Source organism: Triticum aestivum, chromosome 1D (assembly GCF_018294505.1).
Source record: "Triticum aestivum cultivar Chinese Spring chromosome 1D, IWGSC CS RefSeq v2.1, whole genome shotgun sequence".
NCBI lineage: Eukaryota > Viridiplantae > Streptophyta > Magnoliopsida > Poales > Poaceae > Triticum > Triticum aestivum.
The window spans coordinates 182,976,449-182,993,848 of NC_057796.1; the positions used below are offsets into that span (position 1 = coordinate 182,976,449).

The 17,400-nt window shown below is 45.1% G+C and overlaps 1 protein-coding gene across 1 annotated transcript in view; it reads right to left on the reverse strand.

The window, feature by feature from the left end:
• Window positions 1-4,523: 4,523 nt before the first annotated feature.
• The window catches only part of LOC123180883 (sucrose transport protein SUT3), a 33,949-nt gene continuing 21,072 nt past the window's right edge, over window positions 4,524-17,400 (reverse strand). The window contains exons 6-11 of the mRNA XM_044593065.1: window positions 13,145-13,178; window positions 6,105-6,204; window positions 5,945-6,020; window positions 5,277-5,831; window positions 5,116-5,179; window positions 4,524-5,042 (exon numbers count right to left, since the gene is read on the reverse strand). Of these exons, the coding sequence (XP_044449000.1) occupies window positions 4,825-5,042; window positions 5,116-5,179; window positions 5,277-5,831; window positions 5,945-6,020; window positions 6,105-6,204; window positions 13,145-13,178 (1,047 nt within the window). The 3' untranslated portion in view covers window positions 4,524-4,824. The remainder of the gene's footprint in view (window positions 5,043-5,115; window positions 5,180-5,276; window positions 5,832-5,944; window positions 6,021-6,104; window positions 6,205-13,144; window positions 13,179-17,400) is intronic.

Sequence of the window (17,400 nt, forward strand, 5' to 3'; positions counted from 1 at the left end):
TGCTTTTGTGTGCAAAGAGGCATTATTTTCATTCGAGGACGTGCCTTCCTCTTTGCCCCCCTGCTGTCACTAACATTTTGCAGGAGTTCGCTGACTTCTTCCCACAAGACGTGCCACCGGGATTACCACCTATTCGAGGGATTGAGCATCAAATTGACTTAATTCCCGGTGCATCGCTACCCAACCGTGCACCATACCGTACCAATCCAGAGGAGACGAAGAAGATTATGCGTCAAGTACAGGAGCTGCTCGACAAAGGTTATATACGTGAATCTCTTAGTACTTGTGATGTTCCTATTATACTAGTGCCTAAAAAGGATGGTACGTCGCGTATGTGTATTGATTGTAGAGGCATTAATAATATTATTATTCCTTATCGTCATCCTATTCCTAAGCTAGATGATATGCTTGATGAATTGAGTGGCTCTATAATATTCTCCAAAGTTGATTTCCGTAGTGGATACCATCAAATTCGTATGAAATTGGGAGATGAATGGAAAACAACATTTAAAACTAAGTTTGGTTTATATGAGTGGTTAGTCATGCCTTTTGGGTTAACTAATGCGCCTAGTACTTTCATGAGACTAATGAACGAAGTTTTACGTGCTTTCATTGGACGATTTGTGGTAGTTTATTTGATGATATACTGATTTATAGCAAATCTTTGGAAGAACATTTGGAACATTTACGTGTTGTTTTTATTGCTCTACGTGATGCACGTTTGTTTGGTAACCTTGGGAAGTGCACCTTTTGCACCGACCGAGTATCTTTTCTTGGCTATGTTGTTACTCCACAGGGAATTGAAGTTGATAAAGCCAAGATTGAAGCTATTGAGAGTTGGCCGCAGCCCAAAACGGTCACACAAGTGAAGAGTTTTCTTGGACTCGCTGGTTTCTATAGGCGTTTTATGAGAGATTTTAGCATCATTGCTGCACCTCTCAATGAGCTTATAAAGAAGGATGTGCCTTTTGTTTGGGGTACCGCACAGGAAGAAGCCTTCACGGTATTGAAAGATAAGTTGACACATGCTCCTTTACTCCAACTTCCTGATTTTAATAAGACTTTTGAGCTTGAATGTGATGCTAGTGGAATTGGATTAGGAGGTGTGTTATTACAAGATGGTAAACCTGTTGCATACTTTTCTGAAAAATTGAGTGGGCCTAGTCTTAATTATTCTACTTATGATAAATAATTATATGCTCTTGTTCGGACTTTAGAGACATGGCAACATTATTTATGGCCCAAAGAATTTGTTATACATTTTGATCATGAATCTTTGAAACATATTAAAAGTCAAGCTAAACTGAATCATAGACATGCTAAATGGGTTGAATTCATTGAGACTTTCCCTTATGTCATTAAACACAAGAAGGGTAAAGGAAATGTTATTGCTGATGCATTGTCTCGTCGCTATACTATGCTTTCACAACTTGACTTTAAAATATTTGGTTTGGAGACCATCAAAGATCAATATGTGCATGATGCTGATTTTAAAGATGTAATGCAGAATTGTAAAGAAGGAAGAACGTGGAACAAGTTTGTTATTACTGATGGCTTTGTGTTCCGTGCTAACAAGCTATGCATTCCAGCTAGCTCTGTTCGTCTTTTTTTGTTGCAGGAGGCGCATGGAGGAGGATTAATGGGACACTTTGGGGTGAAGAAGATGGAGGACGTACTTGCTACACTTTTCTTTTGACCAAAGATGAGACGGGATGTTGAGCGTTTTGTTGCTTGCTGCACTACATGTCCAAAAGCTAAGTCATGACTCAATCCTCATGGTTTATATATGCCTTTGCCTGTACCTAGTGTTCCTTGGGAGGATATATCTATGGACTTTGTTTTAGGTTTACCTCGAACAAAGAAGGGGAGGGCTAGCATACTTGTTGTCGTGGATAGATTCTCGAAAATGGCACACTTTATACCATGTCATAAAAGCGATGATGCTGTTAATGTTGCTCATTTGTTCCTTCGTGAAATTATTCGCTTGCATGGTGTGCCAAATACTATTGTTTCATATCGTGATACTAAATTTCTTAGCCACTTTTGAAGATGTTTATTGGCTAAGTTTGGGACTAAACTGCTTTTTAGTACTACTTGTCACCCCCAAACTGATGGACAAACTGAAATAGTCAATAGAACATTGTCTACTATGCTTAGGGTTGTTTTGAAGAATAATAAGAAAATGTGGGAACAATGCTTGCCTCATATTGAATTTGCTTATAATCGTTCGTTGCATTCTACTACTAAGATGTGCCCTTTTGAAATTGTGTATGGTTTCCTACCTCGTGCACCCATTGATTTGTTGCCTCTTCCATCTTCGGAGAAGGTTAATTTTGATGCTAAACAACGTGCTGAATTGATTTTAAAAATGCATGAGTTAACTAAGGAAAACATTTGAGCGTATGAATGCTAAATATAAACTTGCTGGAGATAAGGGTAGAAAACATGTTGTGTTCGCACCTGGAGATCTTATTTGGTTATATTTGCGTAAGGATAGATTTCGTGATTTGCGCAAATCAAAGCTAATGCCACGTGCTGATGGTCCTTTTAAACTGTTAGAGAAAATAAATGATAATGCATATAAACTTGAGTTGCCTGCAGATTTTGGGGTTAGTCCCACTTTTAACATTGCAGATTTGAAGCCTTATTTGGGTGAGAAAGATGAGCTTCCGTCGAGGACGACTTCATTTCAAGAAGGGGAGGCTGATGAGGACATCAATACCATTGTTACACCCACAGCCCCTACTGCTACATATACTAGACCAATTACTAGAGGTCGTGCACACCAATTAAATTATCAGGTACTTCCGTTTCTTGGTAATGATTCTAATGTTCATTAGAATATGATGCTGCCTAAATTGGATACATTTGTTTTGCTTACAAATGAAGGGTCTGGCATGGATAAGAGGGATGGACACTGGAGCAAGACCAAGCCTGGAGATGATGGCATGCGCAAGCGGAACAAGAACAGAGTTACAAGTGATGATTTCAGGACTTTGAAGCCACCATAAGGAGTGCATGAAGCCTTGGATGAAATATACAAGATGCCACTTCATAAATTTCGTCCAGAGGCTACTCTAGGTGCTGCGTCACCTTATTATTGGGCCAGACCCATGTAATTTCGAAATACATAAGTATAGGCTGTTTTTAGAGTCCATATGTGTGGGGAAACAAGAGTTAGGGTTGGTTTCGGACCCCTCCCTCAAGGGCCACGAAATTCCCCCCTCTTCCTCCATATATACAGCCCTTAGGGCGTCGTTTAGACTTTGGGTTTTGTTTAGATTAAAGTTCGCCATAGCTGCAACTTCGCGTACTTCGTTTGTGTTCAACGACCAGACAAAGGCGTCACAGAACCCCACCTTGATCAATAAAGCTTTCCTCTTATATTCGCAATATCCAGATTGCAATCTTTGTTTCTTGCCTGTTCTTCGTTTGCCTGCAGGAAACAGACCTTCGTGGTCAGGTTGATCGTGCTTCGGCGTGGTCAATAACCTCTCGGAGTTGGTTTAGCGATTGCTAAGGCACGACGTCCTTGCACGTTCGTAGTCGGATCGTCAAAGTCGACTTCCTCCAAAATGATAGCCACCATCTCATCGAAAGACGGGACACCTTTGCCTCTATCAATCACAAAATAAAAACGTAGGGTCTAGTAATAAAAATGAAACAAAAGAAAACTTTAATTTTTTTTCTTAGGAAGAATTAATAAAGGCATTTCTATTAACCTAAATAAAGAAATAAAAAAAATGATGACAACACTTGAAGAGAAAATTGCACCTTTTGACAATATGCAAGAAGAAATAAATAACGGTGTGATGTTTTGGAATCCAATATAATTTGCACACATATTACATAGTATTTGTGTGTGTACATCGGAGATTCATTCTCTTACTCATGCTGATGGTACTACCTTAAATGAATCACAAAATTAAAACGCAGGATCTGGTAATAAAAATTGTATATAAAACAAAAACTAAAACATAATTAAACTCTAAAGTTTTACTGGGAAGAATGAATCAAGACATTTCTTTACCCTAAATAAAGAAAGAAAATAAAAAATAAAATGATGTCAACAAATTAAAAGAGAAAAATTGCACCCTTTCACAATATGCAAGAAGAAGCATATAACAATGCAGTTTCTAAGACTCCAAAATAATTTGCACACTACTTGCGTGTGTACGTGGGAGATTCATTGTCTTAGTCATGTCGATAGTATTGCCTCCGAACGTGCATATACAAACACCTCACAGTTGAATTGCATCTCATATTCCCCGCAAAAAAAAAGAATTGCATCTCATATTGATATTGCCTGTGCACTGTGTGCACGTACAAACGAATAGTGGCACGAAGAGAGAAAAAAGACTGGCACATACAACTATACACAAGAATCACTTGGACGATTTTTTTGCGGACGCAGAAAAAAATAGCGACATACACAAAGAGGGAAAACGGCTGGTATATACTAAAGAAAAATAATTCTCGGAGCACTTGGATCATGAAAACAAATCAAAACGAACACGAAACTCTAAAATGGCCATCACAATTGCTATAAAAGTGAAGAGGAATTTATCAAGAAAACAAGAGAAATAGTGACCCAAGCTACAACAAGCATCAACTAAAACACAAATGGACTACTACCTGGCTAATGCATAACTCACTAACCTAAAACTAAGGGGCTGAGGCCCATTCCGTTGAACAAAATCCACTGAAAATGAAAGTTGTGTCAGTCAACTACAGCCCAAACACACCCCACGTACGAATCACGAACTATGGGAATGGACGGCTGCAGATTCAACTGAGCGCATGAAAAATTTCAGGTGCCTGTTATCAGTGTCCTCCGCCCATGCTTACGGACCGGAAGCTGCTCTTTGACATCTTGGGCAACATGATTGTCCCGGCGACGGCTGAGGCGAAGGCGAACACAGAGGCGAGGGCGAACGCCGGGATGTTTCCCTTCCCAAACAGCTCGTCCCACGGCCCAGCGCCGATGGCGACGATCATCTGGGGCGTCACGATGGAGATGTTCAGGATCCCCGTGCACAGTCCTGCCGCACAAATATAATTATTGGAGTTGGACACTGTTCAAAGTTCACGATCAGTTCACAGCAGCTAGCTCACCTTGTCCACCACCTTTGCTCGCGGCAAGCTGTGCCGTCATGGCGAACGGGACACTGCATAGAACCTGCAGGCATTGGGCGCGAAACTAGCCATCAGAGACAATTAATTGATCGGAGCTGCTTTAAGTTTTAACGATGTCATTATCAATGTATGCTGCTTACTGCAAAGGGAAGGCCGAGGAAGACGAAAAGGACGAGGGCTGATGTCTTCAGGCCCTTTTCCGTTGCCGCGGCGTCTTGCACGTTGCCGCCGAAGTCGCCCAGCGACCATGCGCCGAGGATGGCGACCAGCGCCATTGCGATGCACACGAGGACCTGACTAGCGATCCACACGGTTCTTGCTCCGAGCTTCCGACACATGGGCTCGATCATGAAGGAGCTTATCCCGAGAAGTACAGAGTTGAGCAGCAGGCCGAAGGCACCCTGCCGGACGCCCTCCTGGAAGGCGGCGATCTCCCCGGGGCTCCCGTCCGGCCTGCCATGGTATATCTCGCGGCCCATCCAGTCGGTGTCGAAGAGGATGAACGGGAACCATGACAGCCACGTGAGGCCGGTCACGATGAGCACCTGTGGCATGCCGGCCGGCAGGTTCTTTAGGCCCTTGAATACAGCCAGCGGGCCCGTCGCCTCCCCCTCGCCCTGCTTCGCCACCTCAGGGTTCAACGGCGTCTCTTTTGCAAAGATCATTGTTACCGCCGTCGAAAAACCAAGGAATATCTGTAAATCAAGACGCGCGACATGCAAATGAGATCCGAATTATTAGGAACACCTAATGAAATAGACGTGCAGTTCCTTGAGGTTGCGCGCTTGATTAGCCGCTCCGTGCTCACCACTGCGACCAAGAAGGCGGCCTTGAGGTTCGCGCAAGCTTCGCAGCAAGCTCTTGTTTGGAGGGCGGGAAACCACCTGTGCAGGTACGCATCAAAATAACCTTCAATTCGCCGCACCGCTACTGGATCAAGGTATATGCACATGATGATCGGCACTTACTCGTGCCATTTGTCGGTGGAGCCAGAGGAGTATCCCAGGACGTTTCCGATAGCCATCCAAGAGACGAAGATCGCGTTGGCTGCACTCGGGCCATGTTTACCTGCATACTCGAGTACTCAGTTTCAGAATTAAAGGAAGATGAATGATGTATTCCTTACGGAGCAACTATAAGTCAGGAAAGCAGTCGATTTTTCCATAACCATTGGATCCAAATCCAACGGCTCCAGTTTCTTCTTCTTCCTTCCACATCTACTGTTTCTTCTTCCTCCTGGCTTCTGTCGAGCCGTCAACTTGAGCCGGCCTAACTGCATGCCGCCGCCATCTGTGTGCCTGTGTGCTGATTCTCCGCCCAGCCGGGCCAATCCTCCCCCCCCCCCCCCCCCCCCCCCTGCCCTGACCATCCTTCTATAGCCCATCAGCGTCTTACATCGACGAACCCCCACATCCTGCAACCAAACCGTCAACATCTTGCCACTCTTTTGCAAGCGACGCCAAATATCTGCATCTTTCCCCCACCGGTGAGGTCCTAGCAAGCCCTCACCCGGATGCCGCACCCTGCTACATCTCCTGGATCGACGGATACATGAATTTTTCCTTTACTTTTTCGCGAATACGTGGGTTGCGTATCTTTCTATTGATAGAAGGTTTAAAAGTACAAAGTTGCAGTCGCTAGGCTGTGTACATAGGAAGACATGACCAGGGATGCGGGGATCAGAAGAAGGAGGGGTTGCTCAGGCCCTACGGAGGTTCAGGATACAGGTAAGATCATGTCTTAGTCCTTTGGCGCCCGCCATGGCCTAAGCGCGTGCGTCATCTTTGATCTACTCGGTGATGAGAGAGTGATATGAGTGGGCGCCCTTGAAGACGCAAGTGTTGCGGTGTTTCCAAATTATCCATGCTGAAGTGAAATGAGGGAGCTTGTGCGCTTCTGTAGGCTAGCCGTCGACGTGTGGCTGGCAGCTGACCACCAGTCCAAGAAACCCGTGGTGCCATCAAGTGGTACTATGGTGAGGCGGCACAAGGAGAAGATCATGTGCCAGACAATGTGAGAGGTGATGCATACTGAGAGAGGTGGTTCATGCTCTCATCTCCTTGGTCGCAAAGGGTGCAATCTGATATGTGGGGCAGGCCGCGTCGTGTAAGCCTCTCTACCATCCAACATTGGTCCAAGCTCACAAGCCAGAGGAAGAACTTGATGCTCAGTGGAGAACATGATTTCCAGGTTAGTCGCTAGTGGGGTGTCGTAGTGGAATCTTGAAATAAGGTGAGGTAGCATGACTTGGCAGTGTATGTAGCATTCTCTTTCCACTTCCAACAGATGCAATCAGGCATGTGGGAGAGGGTGTAGGCACGTCGCCAGATGTCAATGTACTAGATCATTGCGGCAGGGCCCATGCCGCCGTTGATGTCTTGTATCCAGGAGAGTCGAGCGGGGGTCACATATAAGGCAACGCTTGCATAGTTTCTTTTTTTGCGAAAATGATCCATATCTATTATCAAAGTTAAGTAGAAGTACAAAGCATCTCGGACATAATAAAAAATACATTGAGATTCCAAGACCCCCAAATTCGCTAGATCGGGCATAAGCTCGGCGATGGAGTGGCCATCTAACCAACGAGCGCTACAAAAGCGACATGTGTTGTCCCCAAGGGTCCAGGTAGTGGATGCGCGAAAAATTTGTCGCACCTCAGGCTCGCAGGGGGGTGCAGGTGGTGCCAAGGTTGTGAGGATATGTAGCATGAAGCCAAAGCCATCACACTCGGGAGATGCCAGTACGGTGGAGGCCACGGATGCCTAATCCACGGAGCTCGATGGGGCTGCACACTCATGGCTAGCTGACAAGGCAGCTGCCAGAACGGGCCTCCTTTTGCCCATGCCAAAGGAAATATCAGATAGCCTTAGTGACCAGCTTGAGGATCAGTGGACTAAGCGCCATGTATAGGAGGAGGTCAAGCGGCATGACATTGAGGACCCTGTGAACAAGAGCAATCTGCTCGCTATGGGAGAGGAGGGAAGCTCGCCAGGTACTGAGCTTTTTGTAGATCTTGTTCACCAGCGGCTTGAGGGCAATGTGGTGCACTTTGAGGACAGAAAGTGGGAGTCCTAGATAGGTAATAGGGAATGGGGCTACCGGGCAGGAAAGGACGATGCCCATTGTTGTCACGGTCTTGTTGGTGCACTGGATCAGGCTAATGGAGCACTTTAGCAAACTTAGTGCGCAAGCCCGTGGCATACCCGAAGACCAATAGTAGATCTTGGATGGTCTTGAGCTTGGCTTGGTCAAAATGGCTGAAGACAACCTCATCGTCCATGAAAAGGGAGATGCTCGAGGAGGTCTACCGAGTGGTAAGGCACCGGAGAATTATTTTGCTCAACGCGTGTTGGAGAAGGGAGTTGAGAGTATCAATAACGAGGGCGAATAGCCTGGGGGACAAGGGAACACCCTCGCGCAGTCTGCATCCATGGGGCTCCAGAGGTCCTGGTGCCATTGATCAAGATCCTCGTGGAAAGCCGAGGAGATGAGGATGACATCCATGCACACCATCGTGAAATAAAACCCAAGTGCTAGAGGGTTTGCAGGAGGAATGACCATGAGGCAGAATCAAACACACAGGCAATGTCGAGCTTGAGCAGGGCATGTGGGGATTTTTGCTGGTGGGCTGGTGGGCTGTCTTTTGGACCAACAGAAAATTGTCGTGCTCGGAATGCCCAACCACGAAGGCGCTCTGGTTGGTGGATAGATCTGCCCGAGTCTTGGAACAAGGCGTAGGGAGAGGACCTTGGCAAATATCTTGGCGAAGAGGTCGATCAAGCTGATGGGGTGATACTCGAAGCGCGTGGATGCATCCGGTTTATTGGGCAAGAGCATGAGCAAGGCCTAGTTGATATTTTGGAAACCCTGCCCATTGCGGTTGTATGCGCAGCTTTCCAATGGCCTCACAAAAACCAATCTTGATGATATCCCAGCAAGATCACATGAATTCAATGGTGAAACCTTCCACGCGTGGTGATTTTACGCCGGGGAGCTTCTTGATGGTGTCCCAAATATCATACTTGGAGAAGGGCCGGCCGAGGTCGTGTAAGTCAAAGTTGTAGTCGTCGATGAGGCCGAGGTTGATTATGAAATATCGAGTTTCCAATGAGGCAAATATGGAGGACAAGTGCTCAAAGGTGGCATTTGGCAGGGTCACGTTCGTCGGTGACAATGTGGTTGTACACGTAGAGCTCATGGATGCGGTTTTTGTGTTGTTGATGTGCTGCATGGATTTTGAAGAAAGTAGTATTAGATTCGCCTTCTTGGAGCCAAGTGCAGCGGTGTGTCGTCGTGCAATGGAGCACTCCAGGGATAATTGTGGTGCAATGGAGCTTCCGACGTAGCCATGACTCAATGGGCATGAGTGGGCACGTGTCCTGGGAGGCATCAAGGTGTGGAATAATCTCACGAGAAAGTTGGAGATGCAGCACGATATTGCCTAAGTTGCACATGCTCCAACCTTGAAGGTGTCACACAGGCACGATCAACCTGGTAGAGACGTAGGTAGGGGTCGGCAGGGACCGAGTTGCAGGCCTCGGAGACAACCTGGGGTAATGCGTCAAGGTTTGGCTAGATTCTTTTGAAGCGAAAACGTCACGAGTTTTTGGAGCACCGGGAGTAGTCGATAATGAGAGGACAGTCATCGGATCCTGCAGAGGCGAGACCGCTGAGCATGTAGTTGAGGTAGAGTTTCCCAACTGATAGAACAGAGCACCCGGTCATTGCGCATGAGAGTTGGGTTATTTTCTCGTTGGACCAATGTAGCGGGGGCCATGAAGATACAAATCTCGGAGCTCTATGTCAGCGACAAATCACTGAAAATGGTGCATCATACGCCGTTTAAGGTGGCTGTTATTTTTGTCCTGGACATTAAGAATCATGTCGAGGTCACCTCCTATCATCCAGGGGACGGACATGGTCATGTGTAGATATTGAAGCTCGGAAAGGAACTTGAGCTTGCAAGAGTCATCCTGGGGCCCGTAAACACTAGTCAGCCAACAATGCCCATCTCTAGATCATGGTGAGACCAAAGAGGTGACGCGATGATCAACAATGGATGGATTGGATAAGAATATAATCGTGCTCTGCCAGTCTATCAAGATCCCACCCCATGTGTCGTCGGCAGGAGGAAATGAAAATTATGGAAGGCAGTGTCAAGGGACTCATAGACAGTGGCAGGAGATATCGAAGCAAATTTTGTTTCCTGGACAGACAATACAAGGGGAGGAAGTGGCAATCACACTTCGGATGGTGATATGTTTGGCCGAGCAGTTGAGGATTACGTTTCTAGGGGAGGAGGCTAGAGGCACATAATCACACTGCGACCAGCTGGGCAGAGTCCTTTATGCGACGGCCTAGTCGACTAGGATTTTTTTATGTTCCTAGGTATTTCATACCCCATAAAAATCAGCGAACGCCTGCACCACATCGCTCGCCAAAGGCCGCTCTATTTTTTTGCATATTTCTCCATGATTTTCTAGGAGATCGTCTATCGATGGAGCACGCATTTGACCTTGGTTTCCGACCCAAAACCCTAGTCAGCCTTGGCAACTCTACTGCTATGGCGTGACATGAAATCAAGTGGGACAACATGTTGGCATTGTGGGGCTGGAGTAAAAAGAATCAGCTCAACCACAGTTTGCACAGAAACCTGGTAGGTCTGTATGGCAGGCTGGATGCAAGGGTCTTGGCTCACGAGCGTGGACATAGGGCGGGGACGACGTTGCACGGGATCGTCTGTGGACCCAACACATGCCATTTGGGGGTTCGTGGGATCCGTGGATGGGACACACCGATGCAGTGGTGCATCCAAGCATGGCTAGTCGGCTGGGTCAGGATTGGGCGCCTCAGGATCCATCGAGTGGGAGGGGTCGCCTCAGTGGTGCGGCCTATGCCCAGCACACCGAGGTCAACAGTTGGAGCATTGGTGGAGTGCAAGGGTTGGAGAATCTTCCTCAGCGGGTGATCGCGAATCACTGGAACCCTGGTCCACTAGCGAATGCTCTGGAGCGTTAGTGGTGGCCGACAAGGAGGCAATGGCAAGATCAGCCGCGTCAGTGGGGCCTTATCTGGTAGCTGTAAGCACATGAGTGACAGTGCCAATTTGTCTGGTAGCAGAAGAGGTGGTGTAGGCCACACCAGTAGGCTCGCCACCTCCAAGGCTTCAAATAGTCTCTGTCACGCTCAAGAGGAAGAGGAGGGTGATGTTGTGGGGCCGCAACTTTAGAGAGAGAGAGAGAGAGAGCTATGCTGGGAGGCACATCAGGCGGAGTTTGAATTGCAGGCCGGACCTAATCAGCTTCCACGCTTGGCAGATCTTCGTCATATGAGCCTCAGTCGACTTTTCCAAAGGTGAAAAGAGATTTGATGGAGGTGGGGCCTACAAAGCGGAGGGGCAGTGGGGTATGGTCTCAAGACCCAATGCCATTTGCGGCAAGGCGGGTGGCGGCGTCCACCACCTCTCCAGCAGCTCTGGGGAGGGGAATCACTAGAGGGTGGCGGTGAGGCCACACGTCTAGGCATGGTGGGGATCCTGGGCTTGGAGCCTCATCCAGGGGCAGTGGGACATGGATAGACACTGGGGAACACGTCGTGGGCATGGTGAAATTGTCGACACCATCTAGGGCGACATATAGGGGCACACCGTCGGGCACCTGAAGAAGTAGTTCCAACAAGCGAGGGATGCCATCATGGTTTGCCATCCATGCCGATAGACAGAAGGCCATCGCTGGTCTTGGGCACGAGGTCCTCGATCAGGTAGAATGGGGTAAGCAGCATATCAGCCAAGGACCAAAACTATGCATGGTCTCGCACGCTGGTGATCTTGATGAGCATACAGGCTCAGCACCAACGGATGGACTCCAAGGGTGGAAAGAAGCTAGCAACATGGTGTGTGGAGGTTGACGACAACAACGTTGGCGCGAGTCTCTCGAAGCCAAAGCGAAAGTCGAAGTCCTCGAGACAGTGACTATGAAGGGAGAACTCATCTGCGATTAGGCCATATCGCATCTGGAGGTCCTCCTCAACATCGATGTGGACGGCGCAACTACAGTACCCAGTCATAGTGGCTAGGAGCACACGCTGCAGACCAACCTTGGCCACCTCCATCTCAACCAAGCAGGGAGATAGCACATCGAGCTCGTGGGGTGGAGAGAGTGGTGCCCAAACAGGGCCACCACCTACCGAGAGTATGAAGCCACCGACGCTGTGGGGGAGGGTGGGAGGACATGGTAGGCATGATGGGGAACGAGTGGGATGCAGTCGGCACTAGGGGTGGCACACTGGAAGCCTAGGACCCTCGGGAGCTAGGATGCGGGCACTTCGCCGGCAGTGTGGTGCTGGTGCGAAGGCGTGGGAGGGAGGGAGCACACACATGTGAAATGTGGCCATAGAAGCCACAATACTTGCAGCCCCAGTCTCGAAGGCACTCCGAGCAGGGGGTGGCCAGAGTAGAGGCACTTAGAGCAGGTTCTCGCATCAGGAGACATGCTCGGAGGAGGGGTGCCAGTCGAGGCCTGGCGGCGATGGCGCCACCTTCGTGGTTGGCGGTTGCACAAGGTCTCCCAGTTCTCGCGTCATCCATAGGCTCCTCCATTGGCGAGACACGGTGGATCTCGGAACAAGGGCCGTAGCGGGGGCGTTCACTGGAGCGACTCAGGGGATTGTGACCTTGTCGTTGTAGAGTGCCTACACGGGGCTGGCGGAGGAAGCGGGCCTCGCGTCTAACCGGCATAGCGCTCAGGAGTGGCCAGCGTCGGGGGAGGAGGGATAATCCATGGAGGCAAGGAGGGGCACCGGGGCGCGAGAAGGGACTGTTGGACATGGGAACAGGAGTGGCCACCAGAGGAAGGCTGCGTGCGAAGCGGGTATGCACTTGTCAAATCCAAACATGTTTTCGGCAAAAAAACTAAACATGTTGGTGATCGATCGCATAAATTTTTCTTAGATGCGTGGGAAGAACATAAGCTGGATGACTGAACCAAGCAGGGCGATGCTCGTTATATACCTGATAAATCGGCCATCAACGCGCGTGCTGGACCCTAGACAAAAGAAGACACAGATAAAAAGACGTCAAGGAGCATATTTATCATGGAACTGAGACCAAGTTTCAGTGGTTCGGGCTTTCGTTCAAACTTTACAAATTAGACAATATACCCCGCAAATTATTGCCGCAATTGGTTGTTTAATATTTGAGCAAGATGTAAAATATTTATGAAATATGAACATCTTAATATTTTTCACACGCATTGTTGCATGTATGGTCAATCTTTTCCAGGTTAGCTATGATAGAAACAATAAATCTATATAAGGTGAAAAATTGACCACACATGCAACAATGCCTGTGAAAAATAACGCATAAATCATTGTACAATCCCAAACTCGAAATAACTAGTGGAACATCACACCAATGTTATAAGGTGACCCAACGGTGTGATTGTGAAAATATGCGTTTACGTGCTACCAACAAAAAAACAATCATTTCAGCTCACTGCTGCATAAATATATACTTAATTATTTATTTATTTAGTCCAAAGCACACATAGTTGTATTTTTTTCAATCACTCCGTTAGATCATCTTATATTATGGGTGTATTATTCCAGTATTTTCCCAGATTTTTGAAAACTTTTACACAGTAGAAACCTCACAAAATCTTAACTAGTACTATGTGATAAGCTACGATAGAAAAACTTCCTCCTATATGGTAAAATTGAGTCTATATAAAATATAGATATGATTCAGTTGTGTTAGTCAATCCCTCGACCTCACGAATAAAAGAAGTTAAATATCTGCTTGCAGCTCGGTGGCTGATCTCAACCTTCTTTATATAAGTGGGAATAGAAATTCTAAATCACATTACTATTTGCACCATGTATTTCTTCAAGGATGCAATCTTTTGGAGTCCCCCATTTGTTCTTGTTATTTCGAGATCAGGATTGTACAATGATTTGTTTTAGAATTGCCATGTATGGTAAATGTTGAGGTGGAAGAGAGAAATCATTAAAAAAAAGTTTTTCTTTTCTTAATTAAAGGATGATGTCTTAACATAATTTCTCTCGCATTTACTTACCTGAGATAAGACTAATGGATCATTCACTGTACATAACTGTTTATTGTCTTGTCGAGATTATGTAGCACGCTTAAGATAAAATTGTCTAATAAACCACTCTGCATGATCTAATACAACTCTAGCCAAAGGAGGATTCTTTTCGGAAGTGGGAAATTCCCTGACTTGCATATCTCAGCAATTAAAGGGGAGTTGTATGTTGTATATTCGCCTCGACCCCTGCCCCTTCCTCATTTGATTCTTCATCATGTATGCCGTCCCTCCCATGTCATGTATTAACTCAATCAAACAAAATAAAATCTTGTCAAAACCTCAACTAAATCAAAATTCACTTTTTGTTCCACCGCATGTACCTAAATTAAATTAAATCTTACCAAAACCTCAACTAAATAAAAATATTCCATGTGTTCCCCTACCCATACTGAAATCAAATCAAACATTACCAAAACCTAAACTAAATCAAAACTTTCCTGCCTTCGCCCACTCATACTCAAATACAATAGAATCTTACAAAATATTTCTTTCAACTTCTCATACTCATATCAAACCAAATCTTACATTTGTGGGTGTAAGGTATATTTCAGACACGATTGGTATCGAACCGCTGGAATATGTGTGGCTTCATTGCAACACACCGGCAATTAGCTACTTAGTATGTGATTGAAATGTCCAGTTTTGTATAGACAATCAAATCAAGTTGTGCTTGATTCTATGAGCTACAATTAATGAAGCTAATACAAAATATTTTTGAACTGGAAGGTATTATAGACTTACAGCTGCACCATTGTTGTGCACAACCACTACCATTCATATTACAGGCATCTCTACGGGGGTGACAGACCACATACTTCTGAGGTTTCAGTTTGGCGATGAGGCCCAAAGGTCCGGCAAACACATGATGATGCAAAATAAAACCTTTATAAAGTGATGCAAAATCCCTACCTATGTCATCGCCAAAACTAGGATTAATAAGCGAACTAAGCATATCTTAGATGGTTATGTTACTTGTGATGGAACTAGTCTGCTTCGGGTCTAGATTTTATCACGGGTGATTGCATGTTTTTTGAAGTTATTTTGGTCTTTCCAATGCTATTCTTTCAGTGCTATGAGACACTTGTTGATTACAAGGTGGTTGTGGTGAGTTTGTCAATCTCAATACGTGTCGTCTCAACTTCTCGTAGGTACTCACTAGCACATATGCCCGTGCGTTGCAACGGGAGATATTTTTTTTGCGAGAAGCATCGGGAGAGATAATTGATGTGTCCATCAAAATGTTCTCCACAATAGTGGCGCGACAGAGCGGAGAGCTGTGGTCTTCTCGTGGGTCATGTTTGCCCACGAGATGTTTATAGTAGTGGGGTTGGTTCGAGTGGCGGCCACTACCCATCTCGTGCCTTTTTTTTTCCTTCAGGTCCACCTCCTTGTCGAGGTTGTGGTGACCTCCAGATTTTTTTTAAACAAACGAGCATTTTTTTGAAAAAGCACTAAGTTCTGGAAAAAGGAAAAAAAACTTGAAATTGGAAGATTTTTTAAAATTCACAATTTTTTTTTGAAAACATGACCATTTTAAGGCAAAGACACGGACATTTTTCGAATTTGTGAACAATTTTTTAAAATGGAAACATGTTTTAAACATTCAAAACCATTTTCAAAAATGTTTTTTTGTCACGAACATTATTTTGAAATTGTGAATATTTCAATAAAAATAATATTTTTAGAACTTCTATTATTTTTAAAATGGTATTTATTTTGCAAATCTCGAATTTTTTTGGATTTCTTTTTAAATGGGACAAATTTAGAAATTCGAAGATTTAACGAAAATTATTATAAAAAAGAAATTTGTGAAAATTAAAAAAATGAATTTATGGGAAAAGGGAAATATAACTTCAAAGAGAAAATAAAAAATAGAAAAGGAAGAAAGAAAAAAGGAAATGGGCTGGCCCAACATTGGGCCACAGATTGGAATCTCCAACTATATGTCGTTCAGTGCAACAAATAAGATTCCCCAGCAGCGTGCGCAGGATATAAATGTGTAGCTTTTCTGGGCTTTAGCGCGTGCGGCCCACGTACGAAATTCTAGACAAAACTCTTCTGTTTTGTTTTCTAGCAGATGGACACAAAAATTTAGTACCACCTCGGATGCAAAAAAAGTATTTTCGATGGTGAACGGATAAAAAAATTGGAGAAACGCACCTTACTTTATTAGTAGATATAGATAGTAGGGTGTAAGTGCGTGCGTTCATAGGGATATAGATAGTAGGGTGTAAGCATGTTATTAGCGTATGCATTCCTACTATATTTCTCATAAATAGGAGAAAATGGAAATTAGGAACTTTTCATGTTGTAGTTGGATATCACGACATGATAAAAACTAGCCACGTATTAGCTCGTGCTCATACCTGACGTCAAACCCGACTAACAAAAAGTCAAGATTTTCCAAGACGACGAACGGTACGAGCGTTCACGCTCGTACCTCCAGTCGTACCAAAGGGCGTCACTAAGGACTGAACTTCTAGAGCAAACTACAACCGACCGTACAGCCAAGCGTGCTCGTACGAGGCAATAAATACCTCCAATTGAATTGTTTTCCACATCTTAGGTCGCTAATGTGTTTTCTAACGGATCATTTGCTTTCTAATTTGCATCAATTAACTCCGTAGGTCCTTCAAAATTAATCAGTCCGTATCAAAATATAAGACATTTTGGTAGGCTAAAATGACCAACCAAAACTTCTTATATTTTGATACGGAGGTAGTAATTCCCTGTAGCAAATTTTCCCGTTTATTTATTTTTCTTGATTGGATATATGAACTACATTCGTATATTGAGTCAGTGATTTTCTTTGTGTGTTATTTTCGCACGGGCTTGGACCTTATGTGCTGTCATGTACATTTTGGTGCCAACTGTATAAAAGATCCGCACATGCTGCTCTGGTGCTTTAATTTGACGAACTTCAACCACAAGCGCCCGATAATGTTTTTAATACGAACCTCATTCATAAAAGTTGCTTAGTATCGAGTTTCTCACTTTAAGTGAGGATCTATGTTTTTATTAGGCACTTAGGAGCTGCACACTCATGTTTGTTATCTTGTCACACACATACTTCATCCAAATCTAGGGGTACATATTACTCCTAGACTTAGTTTATCGATTTATGCATGGTGCTTAGGATAACGAACTTAGTTGTGACAGTAAT